The 20,371-nt window shown below is 45.1% G+C and overlaps 1 protein-coding gene and 1 pseudogene across 1 annotated transcript in view; both read right to left on the bottom strand.

The window, feature by feature from the left end:
* Positions 1–20,371, bottom strand: part of LOC708768 (NBPF member 20) — an 853,661-nt gene that overhangs the window by 830,450 nt on the left and 2,840 nt on the right. The window contains 5 exon segments of the mRNA XM_077949597.1: positions 16,558–16,769; positions 17,942–18,014; positions 19,075–19,112; positions 19,114–19,272; positions 20,016–20,145. Coding sequence (XP_077805723.1) covers positions 16,558–16,769; positions 17,942–18,014; positions 19,075–19,112; positions 19,114–19,272; positions 20,016–20,145 — 612 coding nt within the window.
* LOC144338657 (NBPF family member NBPF4-like) lies at positions 472–16,373 on the bottom strand (annotated as a pseudogene).

The following is a 20,371-nucleotide window of genomic DNA, read 5'->3' as shown; positions in this document are numbered from 1 at the left end:
TGCAGTCTATCCTTCCGCACTGAAAACAAACAAACAAATATATATATATATAATCATAAGTATTCTTTCCAAGGGGCTCAGGAAAGAAAGAAAAACAAGAGTCTACATGGATGGAGTTAGCAAACAGAGAGTGGGGATTGTAACCATGGCCCGACTTATTTTCTCTAATTCCCTGAAGTTGATTCCACACCTGGTTACGCCTTCAGGCATTTAGCAATATTCTCAATATCTAGACCAACAAAACTCTGAAGTGAGAGGGACGCCCAAGACAGTAGCAGTGGGAACAGAGCAGAGTTCAGAGAGCAAAGAGCAGATGGGAATGGAAAGTCTTGGCAGGGTGGCAGCCCATGAGACACAGACGTAAGACCAGACAGATGTGACAGCAGCTGCTGGAGAGAACAAATAGGGAAGAGAAAAGCAATGGGAGAATGAGCTGTCATCATAGACAGAAATAAGGAGCGAGTGCAGCTAACAGCCATAGATGTGATTACCTTTGTACCCTAAGCTTGCAGGCCAGGGAATCTGCATGCCAGTCTCCACTTGCTGAACGGTAGTTTTCTTTTGATCATCTTTGGTTTTAGGACACTTGAGGCATGAATGTGGCCAATGACTTGATACCCATGTGTGTTGTCAGCTGAGCCTTCAAGAGCCTCACCTTCCAGCTGGGGAGGGTTCTTCATTCCAAGGGAAGGCTCTAAACCCAACTCTGAAAAGGAAACCACACCTAATAGTGTTCACTGTTATCCATGATCTTATTGTGACTTTCTCTTCCACCCAAGAGGATCATCAGAGAAGGAAAGTGGCCTTGAATAAGAAAGTCCGAGGGGTAAAGGGAAGTCAAGGAAGACATTTTGGTATTTTCTGCATTGTTGGTTTTTCATGCATCACCCAGTAATGACGAGATTGCCAGGAGGAAAAGGTGATCCCAATTGACAAACATATTCAAGAAATTTAGGATTAATAAACACGAGTAGCTTCCAGGTAGACAAGGCAAAGGCAAGGAAGTCACACTGGATACAGGCTGTGTTTTGGGAGGGAGGAGATTCTAAAAATCAAGCAAAATCAACATTAAATGAACATATGAGAGAAAAGAATTGGAAAGACTAAACGTGGGATATTGATGAAATGATCATACAGATATGTATGCAGCATATATACACATTTTATTAAAAATACATGCCAAATATGCACAATGTACATGACAAATGACATAAATGCATATATTTATATATAAAAATCTATTGGAAGAAAGTATTACATAGGCATGTGGAGGATGTTGAATTAACATTATAATCACTAACACTATAATCTGGTCCATTGAAACTGGAAAAAAATTCAGAAATATAAGATGAATGAGAGAGAGAAGACATGGTGAGAAACAAATGCCCTATTAGACAGCAGGGAGAAGTCACCAGGTAAAGGAGAATGAAACAAAAGGCATTCACTCTGTCCTCTTGCCTGGAGCCTGGTTAGTGCTCTGGACTCCTGGGGAAGCCAGCAGATGAGAGTGTTGGAGCCAGCGGGGTGAGTCCTGACTGGGAATCCATGGAGAAGCAAAAGAGAAATCAGTTTAAATACTCAAAGTTATCAGGGCACGTCAGAGACTACGCATCCCCCGACACTCAATGAGCATATTTCATGTGTCCTTTCCACGGACCCAGATGTTGCTCATTACCTCACGTGACCCTCCTTCCTCCTGAGGACTTGGGTCTCCTTATTCCTCAGCTGAGGGCATCGCCTGACAGATGAACAGCAGGCAGCCCCAGGGGATCCAGGAGGAGATGTTGAGTGGGATGGAGAGTAGGATGAACACGACCCAGGGTTTTAAGGAAATCTGAGCAGAAGTGGATCCCTGGGAGAAGGAAACTGAGGACATGGCCGTGGACATGAGTGGAGATGACAGACTAAATGGAGTTTCATAAAAGAGACAGATTTGTACACTTTCCAAGAGAAGGTTGCCATTTTATTCTTTTATTTCAAAACAAGGGGGGAAAAAACAGAGCAAGAAGCTGGGTATATCAGGAGACTGACTTGTGGGCCCAGGATTTGCACTTTTGCTGAATGTGCCTAATAGGTTGCTACTGAAAGTGCTCGATAGGGGAAAATTGACTTTAAAAGGGACGCCGACAGAGAGGAAGAAAACTGGCAAAAGAGACTTTCTAAGAAAACACAGGAAGGGGGTCCCTAGAAAGTAGAGATCCTAACAGTTACTCCTCCTCAGTTGAAACAACGAATGTCAAGTCATTTCCTAAGTGCTAACTTACCAGAAAGATAACAGAATTAGATAACATTTATTCATAGATTTATTGAGCAATTTTAACTGAATTAGCCCTTTGGAAATTACCATAATTAATGTTATCAACAATGATTGAATGAAGATATTATTTTTCAAGTCTTTCAGATGACAGAACTGAGATGTAAATGCCAACACCACAAATGACTTGGCCGAGGTGAATAATGAGTAAGGGTTAAACCCAGGACCTGAGAGCAGATTTGATCCTAAACCCCAGGCTCTTGCTCACTCACTGGGCTGCAACATTGTGGATTTCTACTTGACTCTGAGGGAGCATGAAGAGACCCCATTGCCTCCTCCCCTCACAGCACCATGATCACCAACACCCGGATTAGAGCTTCCTGGTCCCCTTTCCTTCCCTACCTTGGAAGGGCCATTGCTTTCCAGGATCAGCGTTGGCTGTGAAGCTGCAGGTGGCGGAGGAAACGCCCCACCTGGCTAAGCCATAGCCACAGTCAAACCCTTGATCCAGCTGCAGTCACAGACAATTGGGCACCAGGGTTCTCGGCTCCAGCTGTGCCTGTGAAGCCTGCACTTCTGACAGGTGGTGGCTCAAGTCTCCACTCCAAGGCCTATAAGGACAGGCTGCCTGGGTGGGAACTGAAAGGAGAAGGGGCTTCAGTAGGAACGCTCTCAGTTTTCCCTTTGTTTATCATGCCCAGAACACCTATCTCTGGCATTTCCGCCTCTGAGGTAAAAGCCACCCAGTGGCCCAGGCCACAAAAACAGACATCATGTAAATGGGTGATGTCACTTCCTGTCTGTGCCTGGGGATGCTGAGATGGAAGGTACCCAGGCTGGATGTCACTGAAGTGAAAATCCCCCACTTCAGCCCAGAGGGCTTTGGATTGGCTAACAAGACCATGCCGATTATTCTGTTATTATTAATCTCCATCCTGCAGCCTAGAAAGAATGTTCTGGAGAGCCTTCAGAGCATAGGAAATGCTGTTTTTCTCAACACACAGGAGTATAAGAACAGGGGAGGACTCAGAGCCTCCAGGCTTTGGGAAGGAACCGTAGAAAAGGGTTTTGGGACACTGTAGACCAGCAGTCTCCAAACTTTTTGCCCCAGAGACTGGTTTCATGGAAGACAATTTTTCCTTCTCTCAGGGGTGGGGGACGTGAGAAGAGGGAAAGATCATTTCGGAATGAAACTGTTCCACCTCAGATCACCAGACATTAATTAGATTCTCATAAGGAGCGCACAACCTAGATCCCTTTCATGCACAGTTCACAATAGGGTTTGTGCTTCTATGAGAATCTAATGCCACCGCTAATCTGACAGGAGGCGGGGCTCAGGCTGGAATGCTCGCTTGCCGGCTGCTTATATCCTGCTGTGCGGCCTGGTGCCTAACAGGCTCAGGACAGGTAGCTGACCACAGCCCCAGGGGCTTGGGACCCCCTGGAATAGACCAAATACTACATGAGTTGAACATTTTAGGGTTCTAGAACATTTTGAATTTCCGTTGCCTATAATGGTTTTGCCACCTACCCACATATGTACATCTTGTTGCCATATAGTGGGTGTCCACAGCCATAAGCAATGTTGTAGAAGGACCAGTCCCTTCACGGACACTTAGGGGCCACAGGTATTACGGATCAGCATGTGTGGTTCTGTAGGGAGATAACACCGAGCACAGTCCTCATCTTACCCGCTCCTCCAGTGGGGTCCGGGCAGCACCCCTCATAAAAATTATCGCTATTTCCACAGGAAGAGGAAATCACACTCTCAGAAAGTGGACTAAGGAAAGACTTCCGGTGGCCTCACGGCAGTCCAGGTCGGCCTCAGAAGAAGGACGGGGCCTGCAGGGCTTGATCCACGTTGCTGCAGGGCTCCTCTCTCTCCTCCCCTCTGCACATCCTCATTCTCATCAAGATTTCTCTAAGTTTTATTAAAAATGCCTTCCGTGTATCTGTTCTCTTTCATCTTCCTGAGAGCACAGACTCATCACTGATGCCTGGCTTCATACACACCCCCAACTGCTATCTCTGATTCTGCCATCTTCACACTAGCAATTATCTCTGCAATTTTATTGCCAAGAAGTCCTGTTCTTTCCACATTCCTACTCTGCTTCTGAAACCTCTCTCTCCGCTGCCCACTGCATGACTCTCCCCACTCACGCTGCCTTTGTGCTCCTTCTAACTTCTGCCCCATGTTCCTATCCAGCATCACCTCCCATCCCTCCCTCATACAGACTCTTCCCTGGAGTCAGGCTGGCCCCTCCCTGGCGCAGCCCTGCATGGAGTGCTTTCTAGCTTCTGGATCTTTGTCCCTGAGCCCTTCGCTCCACCTCATGTGGCCTCCTTAGTTGCTCAGGGCACAGTTTACTGATCATTAACCATCACTCAGGACACTCAATGTGACTTCATGGTAGTTCATATTGGGCAGACGGGGAAACATCTCAAAAGGACAAATCTGGTCGGGGAAGGCTGGTCAAACCCAGGCTTCCCATTCTTGTCCTCTGCATGTGTGATTTAGAATCAATGTCTAGGAATGTTTTTGATTCTAAACACTTAATTTTGTTAGGTCCTTTTATCTCTCTTTCTCAGAATACTAAGTCTTCTTAAGCTTATACTTTTAATATTCTTTGCATTTTCAGAAGAAAACAAAAAACATCTCAAACTTCTGAAACACTGTACATATTATTAGCTGAGCAGGTGGGGAAAAGTCCTAATAAGAGATCAAGTTATGATTTAGATTGTATTCTCGCTGATTCTACTGTGACTTTCCCTGAAGCGAGAGCATGGGTGGAGCACATCAATTCTGGCACCACGACTGGGATCACAGCTGTGCACAGTACAGACTCTTCACAGGTTATCATCGGAACCCACACACAGATGCCTCCTGGTGTAATTGAGACAGCGCATTCATGCATCTCAGCCTGTCTGCATGGATGAATGTGGCCTCTCCTGGCTTATGTTTCATGATGCCCTGGCAGAGCCGGCCCATATCACAGGCGTCTCACTTCTGAGACATGTGTCTGAGCATTTCCCTTCCTCATCCTGGCAGCCTGGTCCTGACTGGGGTGTTCCTGAGACAAAGCCCAGTAACTTTACAAGGGCTCCAACACTGCCATGTTGAGAGCAGAAACCCAAGTGATATAAGGTAGGAACAGACCAGCACCTTTCACCCCTTGAGAAATTTTCCAGTAAGCACCTTCTGGAGTTGTAGGTCCCCCTGGGGGGACTGGAGGAACCACTGGTTCTGCTCACAAAGTGCACCAAGGTGTTTATCACTGGGTTACATGTGTCAGGGAATATAGGAGTTCTTTGTACCAGACCAGCAAATTTTCTGTTTCAGCTTGAAATCATTTCCAACAAATTTGCTACAAAGGGAAAAATCTTGAGCACCCATCCTAGCCAGTCTCTGAGAGATCCCACTGCAGAGAAATGAGAGCAACCGCACCATGGAGTCAGGCAGACATGGGGCCCATGTTCTCACTGTGACTGGTCGGGGCATCCTGGGCAAGCAAAGGGACCTTGCTGAGCCTCAGCATCCTCAGCTCTAACATGGAGATGCCACTGCCCACTAGGAGTGCCCCTTGAGCACTGTATGGATTATAGCAAGGACAGAGCTTGCTTGGCCAAGGGCAAGGTGTACAACAGGTGGAAGGGTGATGTGTATTTTACTTCATTTTATGAATTGCTGTGATCCTACAAAAGCCTTTGCTTCTTTGAAACTGAAGGAGAAATGAAACACAGGAAAGAGGATGGTTCCAGCAGGAAAGGTGCTGGAACTACTCTCTTTACAACATATTCAGATGGGGGACATCTCAGAGTTACTTGCTCTTCCTACAAGAGTTTTGATAGGTAAAACTACTAACAATCCACATGAAATTCCCAGAATAATGGTATAAAGACCAGAATGAGTGAGAAGAAAAATTTTTTTTTTCCTTACACACCCTATGAAACTGCAACCTCAAGGGGCACTTGCTCACAGGAAGGGTTTGCTGGAGATCATGGGCATGAGAACCACTGCGCTTTGCTCATCAGTTAGGCCAGCACCTGATCAGGGACACTAGTTGTTGATGGTTTACATGAGAACATAGCACTGAGACGACACATGATTGAAACCACAAACCCACACATAAAAGAAACCACCGGGGCTCTACAGAGGATGCAAGCCATGGCCAGGCATGGAGGAAGGGACGCTAACTGCTTCAGTGGAGGGAAGCCACCTCAGAGGAGGTAGTAGAGAATCTGGCTTGAAACACAGGAATCATGAAACAGCCTCCAAAATAATGGGGGAAAACTGCCAGCACAGGTGGATGGCCAGAGAAGAGAGGAGGGCGCTGTGTGATGTGAAGCGTGCTGCTCAACATAATGTCTGAAAAGAGAGATGCCCTATCTTAAGGAATGAAGTCTGTTATACAAAATTCTCCAGGTGAGCTGTTGCGGCCAAGAGTATGCAGTGATCCCTCATCATTCCCCTCTCTGAACTGTTTTGATACCTACCGCCTGATCTTGTGAGAAGGAGTGAGTGACAGAGGAATCACCTGGCACAAGAGAAGGCGGTTCTACCCATTGAATGTCTGAGCTTAAAACTGGATCCAAGAACCAGATTCAAAACACTCTGAATTTACAGGGGCTGCCTGCAGCGATAATCCATCTCAGCTGCACAAGTTACAGGAAACAGAATATATAGAGGCTGCCTGGGAGAATAGTAGAGCTTTGTGACCTTTGGGCTGGAGTACTCACAGGCTACATCCAGAGCAGGCAGGCGAGCTGATCCTCCAATGAGCACACGTGCTGCTGTAAGGCTGCTGCCAGTCAGACAGGTCAGGGGGAAGTGAAGGAATCAAGTAAACTTCATCCAGGGAGTCCTGCGGGACGTCCTGCTCCTCCACCTCTGGCAGCTCTGAGCTCAGTCTGGTGGATGAAGAACACAGAAGATAAACACCGGAGGGAAGAGAAACCACAGTGCCCAACTGGTTCTACAGAGAGTCTGACAGGAGATGCCAGAGGAAGCAAAAAACAGTCCCCTCAGGCAGAGAATGATCCTTCTCTGTCTCCAGCAGGAGAGAGAGCAGCAGGTGCTCAGTGTCCTGGGTAGACAGTGAGCTGGAAAGGAAGGAGACGGAACGATTCCTGTACCAAAGAGCTATGACATGGCACACGCAACAGGCCCCTGTGTCTTCGTAGACTGATAGAGTTACTGGGACCTCAACATCTCTTGTTCTCAAAATTTTGGCATGATATGAATTATTTGTATTCACATTCCTGCTCTCAGATATTTGCAAATATAATGGCAAAGAGGGAGACATCAGATGAGCATCTCAAGTTCACTTTAAGCCAAAAAGGCAGAAAGGGAAACTGCAGAAAATGTGATTGATCAGTTCAACAAAGTCAACTGAATAAAGATTAGTACAATTTTGAAGGAATTAACAAGAGAAACAAATACAAATACAGGTGTAAAATGAAAAGAGGCAACTTTATTAATATTGTACCAATAATATTAATATTAACTAATAATCCTGTTTAATAATTATTCCACACTGATAATCTTAACACGACTAATATGGCGATTTCATGGTTGGCTGAATGAATGGATAGGTATGTTCCGTTTTCCCTGTATCTGGCATCTCCAGGTATCAACAATAAATTAAATGTCTGCAATTGCTCAAAGTTACCTGGGGCATGGTGGGTCTTGGTCTTCTTCTTCTTCTTGATTTTTTTCAATGTCTGCAACAAAGTGGACAGGGACAGACACATTAAGTCTATTCCTCTATTCATGCAACAATCCACCATCAACCCTAAAGCAGGAACATCTGTCTCCTCAGCATGGGAAGAGAACTCTGTGAGAGACATACTCCAGGAGGCCTGAGGGCCAGACGTGATACAGATTCCTTGGTTTTCATCTCTGAACCTAAGGGTGAAATGTCCCCTGTTCTGGTAGATCATTATCCCAGTATCATCTGTCCCGAGTTTGTGCCAACGGTTACGCAATATTTTCCCTATTAATTCAAAGCAAACACCCAAAATAATTTCTGGAAAAAAAAAACTGCAGTATTCAGCCCTGTCTCATCAAATACCCAGCTTGTTCACAAAGGTGAGGATTTTAGACACTGAAATTACAACGAGGGAGAAAATCAATAAACCCTTGACTCAAAAATAAGTCTTTAGCCGGGCGTGGTGGCTCAAGCCTATAATCCCAGCGCTTTGGGAGGCCAAGACGGGCGGATCACGAGGTCAGGAGATCGAGACCATCCTGGCTAATACGGTGAAACCCCGTCTCTACTAAAAAAAATACAAAAAACTAGCCGGGCAAGGTGGCGGGCGCCTGTAGTCCCAGCTACTCGGGAGGCTAAGGCAGGAGAATGGCGTGAACCCAGGAGGCGGAGCTTGCAGTGAGCTGAGATCCGGCCACTGCACTCCAGCCTGGGTGACAGAGCGAGACTCCATCTCAAAAAAGTAAAATAAAATAAAATAAAATAAGTCTTTGGTTCTATAAAAAACATTGGTTATTCATGGCATCAAAAAGTGACAAGGCTCAGTCCTGCTTCCAAAACCGAAACAAAAGGTAACAGACACATCAGTTAAAAAAGCAGACGTTGAAGATACAAAGAATGGGGTTAGGTTAATTAAAATTAGGGTACCACCTTTGCAAGAGCTGTACACAAAGATGACATTGACCTTAAGCAGATGTAGAAGCTCAGAGACTTGCCTACAAAATTAAATCCCTGAGGAACTTTGTAGCTACCCAGAGAGATGTGGTTCAAATTAGAATGTCTGACAGATCACTCCCAGCATGTGCTGCATAGTTATGTGAATGTGTCACACCTAACTTGGGTCCAGTGTCTTCAGACTGAGCACAGGTTGCCACTGCATAGTCTGAGAATAGAAATAGAGCCATGCCCACTGATCCATCCTATGTCTGGGCTTCCAAATGGAACTAGAGTTTCATTCAAACCTACATGTGCCTATAGGTCCTGCCTGTGGCAACATCTCTCAGTTCAGTAAGGGCTGCTCAGTGCAGGAATATGACCCCTATCCGGAAGACCAGGTGGAGCCTTATCACCTTCACAGTAAGGAACCTACTGATCACGTAAAGAGCCAAGCCAACATGCTGTTCCTCCAATGAGCAAAAGGCACTTCTGTAGGGCTGGCATGAGTCAGGCAGTTCAAGATAACTGGAAGGAGTCGAATAACATCTATCCAGTGAGTACTACAAGACTTCAGGCTCTTCCCCTTCCAGCAGCTCCCTGCTGAGCCTGGAGAAGTAGGAAAAGCTAAAGAGTCAGCCAGGGAAAATCAGACACCATAGAGCCCCAGGTAGATTTCATGAGTAGCATAAGGAAGTGGTTATAAAAAGAAAAGGATAGATCCATTAATGAGGTAACAAATTATTGGCTATATGTTGGGAGAGAACAGGGCCAAATGGAAAAGGATGAAAGAGAAAGACAGACAGTGAGAGAGGCAGACAGAGAGAGAGAGAGAAAGAGAGCTCAGTGAATTGTCCAGGTGACACACTGATGAAGGAGTAACAGGACACTTTGAGTTAGTGCTCTAAGGACACACAGCATGCAGTGATCATGAAAAGAATGCACTCAATAATTTTCCATAAAATGTGCTCAAGTTTCCATGCAGTCACCATGAGAATACAGCTTTTGAAGTATGGTCAACCTACGGTAAGTTAGTAAATGATAAGGGGAGGAAGAAATGGAAACCTAAATATCTACTGCCATGAAAATCAACAGCAATGGTTAGGAATAATTCAGGCTTGGTTGAAAAGATGTAATCGATATTGTCAGCCTGCTCTGTTTTCCCTGAACCAGGAGTCTCCAGGTGTCAACACAGAATTAGCTGTTCACAATTGCTCAAAGTTACCTGGGGCATGGTGGGCTTTCGTCTTCTTCCTCTTCTTGGTCCTTTTTAATTCCTGCAATACATTTAGACAGGGACAAACAAAATAAGCCAATTCACCTACACCCATAACACTCTACTGTCTAATCCCCACACAGGGACCTCAGGCTCCTCAGCATGAGAAGAGGACACTGTGAGAGACATACTTCAGGAGGCCTGAAAGCCGGTCATGATAGAGGTTCTTTGGTTTGCATCGCTGAACCAAGGGTGAAATGTCTGCTATTTCTATTCTGCTAGATCATTATCCCAGAATCATTTATCCCAAGTTTGTGGAAACAGTTATGCCTTACTTTTCCCATCAATTCAAAGCAAATGTCCCAGATTATTTCTAGAAGGAAAACTGCAGTATTCAGCCCTGTCTCATCAAATACCCAGCTTGTTAATGGTTGCAAGAATTTTAGATGCTGAAATTAGAATGAAGGAGGAAACCTACAAACCCTTGAGTCCAAATCACAGTTCTGTGAATTTTTTACATCTGCCTGGGTCCAATGTGCTAAGAGTGGGCTCGGGTTGCCACAGACATGGCTGGAGACTAGGAGTAGAGCCATGCTCACTGGCCCATCCTATGTCTGGGCTTCCAACTGGAACTAGAGTTTCCTTATAACCTACATACACCTATAGGTCCTCCCTGTGGCAGTGACATCTCTCAGCTCAGTAAGGGCCACTTGGAGCAGGAATATGACCCCTTCCGGAAGACCAGGTGGAGACCTATTACCTTCATAGTAAGGTACTCACTGTCCCTGCCAAGAACCAAGCCAACATGCTGTTTTTCCAATGAGTAAAAGGCACTTCTGTAGGGCTGGCATGAATCAGACAGTTCAAGATAACTGGTAGGAGTTGAATAACATCTATCCACTGAGTCATGCAAGACTTTAGGCTCTTGCACTTCCAACAGCTCCTTGCTGAGCCTGGAGAAGTAGGAAAAACTAAAAGGTAAGCCAGGGAAAATCAGAAACCACAGAGCCCCAACTAGATTTCATGGGGCATAAGGAAGTGGTTAAAAAAGAAAAAGGATAGATCCATTAATGAGGTAACAAATTATTGCCTTTATGTTGGAATAGGCCATGGCTGGGTAGGAAAGGATGAAAGAGAAAGAGAGAGAGAGAGACTGAGAGAGAGAGAGAAAACGAGCTCAGTGAATTGACCAGTTGACACATGATGAGGGAGTAACAGGACACTCTGAGTTAGTGCCTGCATGACACACAGCGAACAGTGATCATGAAAAGAGTGGGCTCAACAATTTTGCATAAAATGTGCTCAAGTTTCCATTCAGTCACCATGAGAATACAGCTTTTGAGGTTCGGTCAACCTACTGTAAGTTAGTAAATGATAAGGGGAGGAAGAAATGGAAACCAAAAGGTCTACTGCAATGAAAACCAACAGCAATGTCAGTAGGAGGAATTCAGGCTTGGTTGAAAAGATGAAATTGAACACACTCTGGTTTCCCTGGACCTGGCATCTCCAGGTGTCAACACAGAATTAAGCGTCCATAATTGCTCAAAGTTACCTGGGGCATGGTAGGTTTTGGTCTTCCTCCTTTTCTTGGTACTTTTCAATTTCTGCAATAAGTTCAGACGCGGACAGACACATTAAGCCAATTCCCCTACACATGTAACAATCCACTGTCTATCCTTACACAGGGACCTCAGTCTTCTCACCATGAGAATAAGGCACTGTGAGAGCTATACTTCAGGAGGACTGAAGGCTGGTCATAATGGAGATTCCTTGGTTTTTGTCCCAGAAACTACAGGTAAAATGTCCCTATTCTGGTAGATTGCTATCCCAATATCATTTGTCCCAAGTTTGTACAAATGGTTACGCAGTATTTTTCCAATCAATTTAAAACAAATGCCCCCAAATGATTTCTAGGAGAAAAACTGTTTCATCAAAAACTCAGCTTTTTCATGATTGAAAAGATTTTAAACACTGAAATTAGAGTAAAGGAGGAAATCTACAAAATCTACAAAATTGAGTCAAAATCATAGTTGTGTGAATTTGTCACATCTGCCTGGGTCCAGTGTCTTGAGAGTAGGATCAGAGTGCCACAGGCATGGCCTGCGACTACGAAGACAGCCATGCTCACTGACCCATCCCATATTTGGGCTTCCAGGTGGAACTAGAGTTTCATTCAAACCTACATGTGCCTATAGGTCCTCCCTGTGGCAATGACATCTCTCAGCTCAGTAAGGGCCACTTGCAGCAGGAATATGACCCATATCCAGAAGACTCGGTGGATCCTTATCACCTTCATTGTAGGGTCCTCACTGTCCACCTCAAAAGCCAAGCCAACAAGCTGTTCCTCCAATGAGTAAAAGGCACTTCTGTAGGGCTGGTAGGAGTTCAGCAGTTCAAGATAACTGGAAGGAGTCGAATAACATCTATCCAGTGAGTACTGCAAGACTTCAGGCTCTTCCCCTTCCAGCAGCTCCCTGCTGAGCCTGGAGAAGTAGGAAAAACTGAAGAGTAAGCCAGGGAAAATCAGACACCGCAGAGCCCCAGCTAGATTTTATGGGTAGCATAAGGAAGTGGTTACAAAAGAAAAAACATAGATCCATTAATGAGGTAACAAATTATTGCCTTTATGTAGGAATAGACCATGGCTGGGTAGTAAATGATGAAAGAGAAATACAGAGAGAGAGAGAAAGAGAGACAGACAAAGAGAGCTTAGTGAATTGTCCAGGTGACACACTGATGAGGGAGTTAAAGGACACTCTGAGTTAGTGCCCTCAGGACACACAGTGAACAGTGATCATGTAAACAGTGGGCTCAATAATTTTCCATAAAATGTGCTCAAGTTTCCCTGCAGTCACCATGAGAATACAGCTTTTGAGGTATGGTCAACATTCACTAGGTTAGTAAATGATAAGGGTAGGAAGAAATGGAAACCTAAACATTTACTGCAATGAAAAGCAACAGCAATATTAGTAGGAGTAATTCAGGCTTGGTTGACAAGGTGAAATCGTTATTTTCAGCATGTTCTGTTTTCCCTGGACTTGGCATCTCCAGGTGTCAGCACCAAATTAACTGTCCACAATTTCTCAGACTCACCTGGGACATGTTGCCTCTCAATCCTCCTTTTTCACTTGATCACACTGATGTCCTGCAAATAAATTCAGATGGGGCTTCTTACATTAAGCAGTTCTTCCTTGCACACAGAAACAGTCCTCTGTCCAATCCTAACACAGGGCCATCAGTCTTCTCAGTGTGAGAACAGGAGACTTTGAGAGAAATATACCAGGAGGCCTGAGGTCAAGTCTTGAGAGAACTGACTTGGTTCCTTTCATGAGCCTTGGGCAAAATTCCCCTGTTTTGGAATGTTATCTTCCCAATGTGCTCTGTCCTAGGAGTGTGTACACAAATGAGCAATTTTTTCCCCCAATAGATTGTAGGCAAATAGTTCTAACACCTCGTAGGAGAGATACTTCAATATTAAGGTTTCTCTCATCAAATACCCAGGATTTGATACTTTACGAGATTGTGGACACTGAGATTTGATGAAGGGGTGCAATGTACCAGCTCTTGAGTCAAAATTAGTCTTGGTTCTACACAGAAGCATCAGCTATTATGGTTTTGCGGGTGAAAAGTCAGTCATTTATCTAGAAAACATACCAGCAAGATGATGGACAGCTGAGCTAAAACAAGCCAACTTAGAAGACACAGAAAATGGGGATGAATTCAGTGAAACCTGGGTCACATCTTCCACTAAGAGGTAGACAAGGGTGACACTGGCCTTGGGCAGGTAGAGAACCGCAAAGACATGCTTGGGGAACGAAACTCATAAGGAACTTAGTAGCTGGCAAGAGACATTTAATTCAGATGAGCTGATCTGACAGACAACTCCTGGGCATGTGCTGCAGAGCTTGGTGTGAGTTCGCCACACCTGCCTTGAGTTCAATGTCCTGACAGTCAGTCAAGGGTGCCATGGGCATGGCCTGAGACTAGGAAGAGAGCAAAGCCCACTGACCCACCCCATGCCTGTGCTTCAGACTCAACTCCAGAGTGATTGAAATCTACACTGATATATAGGTTCAGCCCACAGTGATGGCAACTCTCAGCCCAACCAGGGGCACAAGGCCCAAAGATTATGGGGTCCACCTGGGACACGAACTGGAGCTTTATCACCTTCACAATGGAGTACTCACTGCCTATGTCAAGAGCCAAGCCGACTTGCTGTTCCTCTAATGAGTGAAAGGTGTTCTTGTAAGACTGGTACGAGGCAGACATGTCAGGAGGAATTGAGAGAGTCAAATAACCTTCATCCCAGGACTCCTGGGGGCTTCCTCCTCTTCAGACTCCTGCAGATTCCTGATGAGCCAGGCAGGACAGAGATGACAGAAGATTAAACCAACAAAGATTAGACAACAAAGCCTTTCAGCTGATCCAATGGGAAACAGAATCGAGTGATCACAAAAAGCAAAGGCATTTTTCCTTGAAGAGAAAAAAAGCTATCCTTCTAAATGCAGGGTGGAAAGTGACTGTCTTGGGGAGAGATCGAAAATGTGCTGGTCATGCTCAGTGCATTTGCCACAGATGAGCCACTGCAGAGCACCCAGACTCTCCCTGTAAACTACCATCATGACTTGCAGCACAGAGAACTGACACAGGACTTCAACTACTTTGCATAAATTATGTTGAATTTTACATGCATCATTCAAGTGAACAGAGCTCTTGAGGCAGTGCAGACATACAGCCTGTGTATTAAGGGCCTCCTTTTTCCAATATTTTGATATATGTTTGTTTTCTGAATTTCTTCTCTTGCACAGATACTAGCAAACATACTAACAACAAATGGGCAGAAAGCAAATATGCATCTCTCCCTGTATTTAAACACACGGGAGAGAACAGGCAACACCAAGAAATCCCTGTTTGGTTAGTTCACTTGGCTCATCTGATTGCAGGTTCCTATCTTGAGAGGACTACAAAATTAAAACCAACACAAGTGCCATGAATAGCCCCCAACAGTGTTAATAAGAACAATTTGTAGCTGGGTGAATGGAAGAAATAGTTCTATTCATCACTTCCTCGTTTTCTCTGGATCTGCAGTCTCCAAGTGTCACTATTGAAGTAACAGCCCACAATTCCACAGTGTTACCTGGGAGACACTGGCCCTTCTTCCTCTTCCTCTTGATCACTTTGATTTTCTGTAAATAAATTCAGAGAAGCAGGTCACATTAAGCAAATCACACTTCACATATGACCAAATCAGTGTCCAGTCATAGCACAAGGAAATAAATATTCTCAGTGCAAGAATATGGAATCTGACAGGAATGTTCTAGGGTGCCCTAGATTAAGTCTGGTGTGAAGTAGATGAGCCTCCTTTCCAGACCCACAGGCCAAAATCTCCCTCTATGGGTAGACCATAATGCCATATTCCCTGCCTGAGTCTATGCAAGTTAAACAAATTTTTTTCCCAAAAAAGTCTCCAAAAATTGGTCAAGCTACTTTCTGAGAGTGTTACTGCAATACTGACTTATCTCACCAGATAACATGGTCATTGAATGTTTAAAGGCATCTATATATGAGACTGGACTGATGGATGAATTCTAACAACTCTGTCTTAAAAAATAATCTGCGATTTGGAAGGCCAAGGTGGATGGATCACTTGAGGCCAGGAGTTCGAGACCAGCCTGGCCAACATGGTGAAACCTTGTCTCTACTAAAAATATAAAAATTAGCCAGGCATGGTAGTGTGCACCTCTGGTCCCAGCTACTCAGGAGGCTGAGGCAGGAAAATTGCTTGAACCCAGGAGGCAGAGGTTGCAGTGAGCCAAGACTGTGCCACTGCACTCCACAGCCTGGGTGACAGAGTGAGACTCTGTTTCAAAAAAAAAAAAATCTGTGATGCTACAAAGAAACATTGGCCATTGATGGGGTGGAGAACTCAGGGCCCAGCCTATGGAGACATATCAGCAAGGTAAAGAATAAATGTTTCCATCCTGGTTTCAAGGTGACTGTGCAGCTAAGCAAGCTGACTTAAAGGAGATCAAGACTGAAGCTGAGAACAGTAAAACTGGGGGAACAATATCTCCAAATAAAAGGCAAGGCTGCCAGTTTCCTTAAAAAGGCATAAAAACTCCATGGACTTTGTTCAGGGACAGATGACATAATGACAGATGATGAGAGATATTGGATCCAAGCTAGAAGGCTTGATAGATACCTCCTGTATACCTCCTGGACAAAGGTGACTATGAGTTTGTCCCAATTGCCTGGGGTCCATGACACTGGGGACAGGGAGACAGGGCTGAGGAGGAGAGGAAAACTCCCTAAACCACCTGATATCTGTATTTAGTACCCCATCCTAATTTCTGATTCAAACCAATTTGTTTGTATAGAGCTCTTTTTCAGAGTTGATCTTCCTCAGCCTAGACAGAGGTATGAGGGGGAGAGAATATAGAGTCTACCTGGGAGAATGTGTAGAGCATCCTCCCATTCATTATGAGAGGATTCACTGTCTATAACCAGTGTAGAGTCGACTTTGTCTTCCTCAAATGTGGTTTTGGTGTTCCTGTGTGGCTGGTTGGAGTCAGAAGGGCTGTGGCTATTTGAACAAGTGATGGCACATTCCTCTAGTGAGTCCTCAGGGACTTCCTTTTCTTCAGCCTTCAGCACCTCCCTGATGAGCCAGTGGGGAGAGAGATGACAAAAGATTAAACACAGAGAAATTGGACCCTCAGTTGGACCCAGGGAGTCCTAGCCAGTTTTGACAGAGGTATAAGAGAATTGTCCCAAAAAGCAAACGGGTGGCTCCCTGTAAGAGGGAACAGGCACTCCTCCTTTCTCTGCAAGAGATTGTGGATGCCATGGGAGCCAAAGAGGAAGGGAACAGCTGGTGTTCATTGCACTGGGAAGATAGGAGCTGAGGAGGACGGAGGCTCAGCTATCTCTGTGTGTGCAGACATGACACACACAGAGAAACATACGTGGAGAACCATAACAGCTGCTACACTGTGTGCCAAAGCTGGGTTGCATTTAAATACTGTGACCAAGGGAATACAGGCTCTTGAGCCACTGTAGGCTTCAGAAATGGTGTGCCTTCTGGGTCTTCTTAAAAAAATAATATGTGAAATGTACAATTTTTTTCTAGGTACTTCTCTTGATGTTTACAGTTTCTAGAAACTTCCTAAATAATTCCTCTGCTTTTTACCTCTTTACTATTTTTTTGAGACACATTCTCGCTCTGTCACCCAGGCTGGTGTGCAGTGGCATGATCTCGGCTCACTGCAACCTCTGCCTCCTGGATTCAAGCGGTTCTCCTGCCTCAGCCTCCCAGGTAGCTGGGACTACAGGTGCCCCCCACCACACCTGACTAATTTTTGTATTTTTAGTAGAGATGAGATTTTGCTATGTTGGCCAGGCTGGTCTCAAACTGCTGACCTCAGGTGATCCACCCACCTTGGCCTCCCAAAGTGCTGGGATTACAGGTGTGAGCCACCGTGCCTGGCCCACCTCTTTGCTATTTATCTTTCTTAACAAGAACCTGAAGACAATCATGTAGAAAGCAGCTTTGCATCTCCTCCTGGTTTTCATTACAGGAGAGAACAGTTCTCCTCTGTGAGTGCAGGAAGTCCCTAGGGCTGGTGACTTCATCCAGGGTCATGCTTACAAGGCCCATGAAGACAATGGACCAGGCCTATTTCCTTGTTGGGTGAGCACATGAAATCAGTGCACTCTGCAGCTTTCTTTATCCTGCATCTGGAATCTGTGACTACCTTCAACTCCCTCGTATTCTAAGACCTTTTCCATGGTTTATCCACCCACTACCCGCTCCTGATTGTTCAGTGTAACCTGGGGACAGGTGATGCTTGTACTTTATGAATCTCCTCATCTTTATCATTTTCACTATCACCTTCATCATTCTCTGCAAACAAATACAGAAGTTTCCATTTAGATATTCCTCACTTCACACACTGCAAACACAGTGAGCCCTATGTGCACAGAGACATGAACATCTATGCATGGGTCAGTGTTGGACTGAAAGCTTTCATGTTTTATCTTTAATAAAATGCCCTGGCATGGTTTCCTGATCCATCAGGCAATGCATTTCTGATCTGGAGGGTCACCATCAAGCTGTGGTCAAATATTGAAAAGATGTTTTGGTCCCCATATCACTGGAGGCTTGTCCAGCATCTTTCTGGACTTTGGCAGCTGTCTCCCCCATCCCGCCACAGATCTGATTCCCAGGCACGGGCTTGGTGTCCTGTCACAGCTCTCATATTTAGAATCTATTTCTTTCTCTTAGGGGAGGACAAACAACCTTATCCCACCTTTCTTCATGCATTGGGAGGCTTCACAAGCCCTCCAAGTTGGCTTCTGCTGTGTTATTCAGGGACATTCTCTCCATGGGGAGTGCTCCAGTCTGAAGCCCTTCCTACCACCAAATGCCCCCACATCAAGTGCCTTCTCCAACACCACACGGCGAGGGGCTTCATCTCATTTTGAAAGGTAATCATAAGTGTTCCCATATTTGAATGCTGTATCTACCATTGAAGAGACAATTTGACCTCTTTGCAGGTTTAGACAAAGAAATCCAGAAAGGATAAATCAATCACTCACCCACGGTTACTAAGGACATTGCTGAAGATACAGCCTGGGAACCTTCATTCTTAGTCCTGGACTCTTTTTACTCTAACAACTTGCCTTCTGTCATAGCCTCCTTCCTGTCCTTTAAAACTGAATGGATATGGCCTCTTGCTCCAAAGACATGACTGTCAAGGAGGAGGAGACATTTGCAATACTGTGACCTCTAACCCCATGGACTTCTTACCTCTGTTTCTATCCAGGAAGTCCTGGTCATGTCATGGCCATATATGTTTAATGGAAAGAAACACCACCAATATAACTGTCATTGTGAAGGTATGGAGGTGTAGAGTCTCTCATAAGCCTGGGCTTTGTGTCATCAGGGCCTGTGGTCACCTTACCTGGGCTGAGCTTGTGGACAAAGTGCTCTGCCAGCCTGCTCTCAGAGGTCCTGCCCCTGGGAGTTGTCAGAATCATCAGGAGTGAGAAGGACCTTGAGATGCTGATTCAGTGAGAGGAAGGCGTGTCTCCCTTCCTGTAACATGTCCTGTAACTGGGCCAGCTCTCAGGTCTGAGAGTGAACAGAGACTTTATATTGCCTAAGGTGGAATAGTAGAGAAAATTTAATAGTGGAAAGGGATGAGTGATCCGTTCTAATATTGCAACAAAGGAGCACTCCATGCAGAAAGTCAGTACATGTTAAGGGAAATGCCTGTGGCAAAGGAAAGAAAAATATATTTTTTAAATTAAAAACAGGTCTTCCCCTCTGCAATAGAGAGAGAGAGCTCCAGGAAGATTTTTCAGCATTCCATTCATCTTTTTCTTCTGTAACCAAATGAGTTCCAAAAGGATTTTCCTTCGATTTCTCATTTTGGTTGTGGACATTTTCATGTTAAAATACACATAGTGCATTATTCAGTGACTGGACACAAAGCCGTGCACAGAAATGTGGCCAGGTACAACTGGAAAGATGAGAAAAGAAAAGAATGACAGGGTCGAGAAGGCAATATTGATTGAACAAATGAGAAGCCCAAGTCAGTCAGGAGGTGATTCTGACTAAGAGTAAATGCAGTGGTGATCGCACAGCATTTTGAGTATACTAACTGCTGCTGGGTAGTTCACTTTCCTTTGGTTACTTTTGTGTTATGCAAATTTCACCTCAACAATTACTTGTTTGAAAAAGAGAAAACGAGGCAACCCATAACTTACTATTATTTTCTCTGTTTTATAAATATTTGTGTGACATGTGCCTGCCGTGGCAATTCCTGCCCTTCCCCCGGCCCAGCTTAGCTCTTACTTCTCCCCGCTGAGCTGCTGTACAGAGATTCACACACCTGCCCACCTGCCTGCCCCCACGGGGCCCCCTCAGCTGAGCTCCTCCGCTTGCCTGAGCTCCTCTGCCAGCTTCTCCTCCTTGAACTTTAGTTCATCCCTCAGCATAGATTTTATCAGGTCTTTGCACTCTTCATATTCTAAGACAGACACGCCTGCCTCAGTGGAAGGCTGGACATGCTGCTGTGGTCACTGCCTACAGGGCAGGAGCCAGGTCCATGCCAAGGACAAAACTGTCCCTAGTTCCAGGCTGTAGGTAGGGATGTCCACATCTTTACTCTTCAGCCTCCTGACTTTCTGGCATCTGATACTCCCTACTTAGATACAGGAAAAAAGAAGCTCAGGGGCACATTAAGCAACTTGACA

The sequence above is a fragment of the Macaca mulatta genome, chromosome 1, assembly GCF_049350105.2.
Source record: "Macaca mulatta isolate MMU2019108-1 chromosome 1, T2T-MMU8v2.0, whole genome shotgun sequence".
NCBI lineage: Eukaryota > Metazoa > Chordata > Mammalia > Primates > Cercopithecidae > Macaca > Macaca mulatta.
The sequence above is the reverse complement of the archived record's forward strand: the minus strand, read 5'-3'. Positions and strand labels throughout refer to the sequence as shown.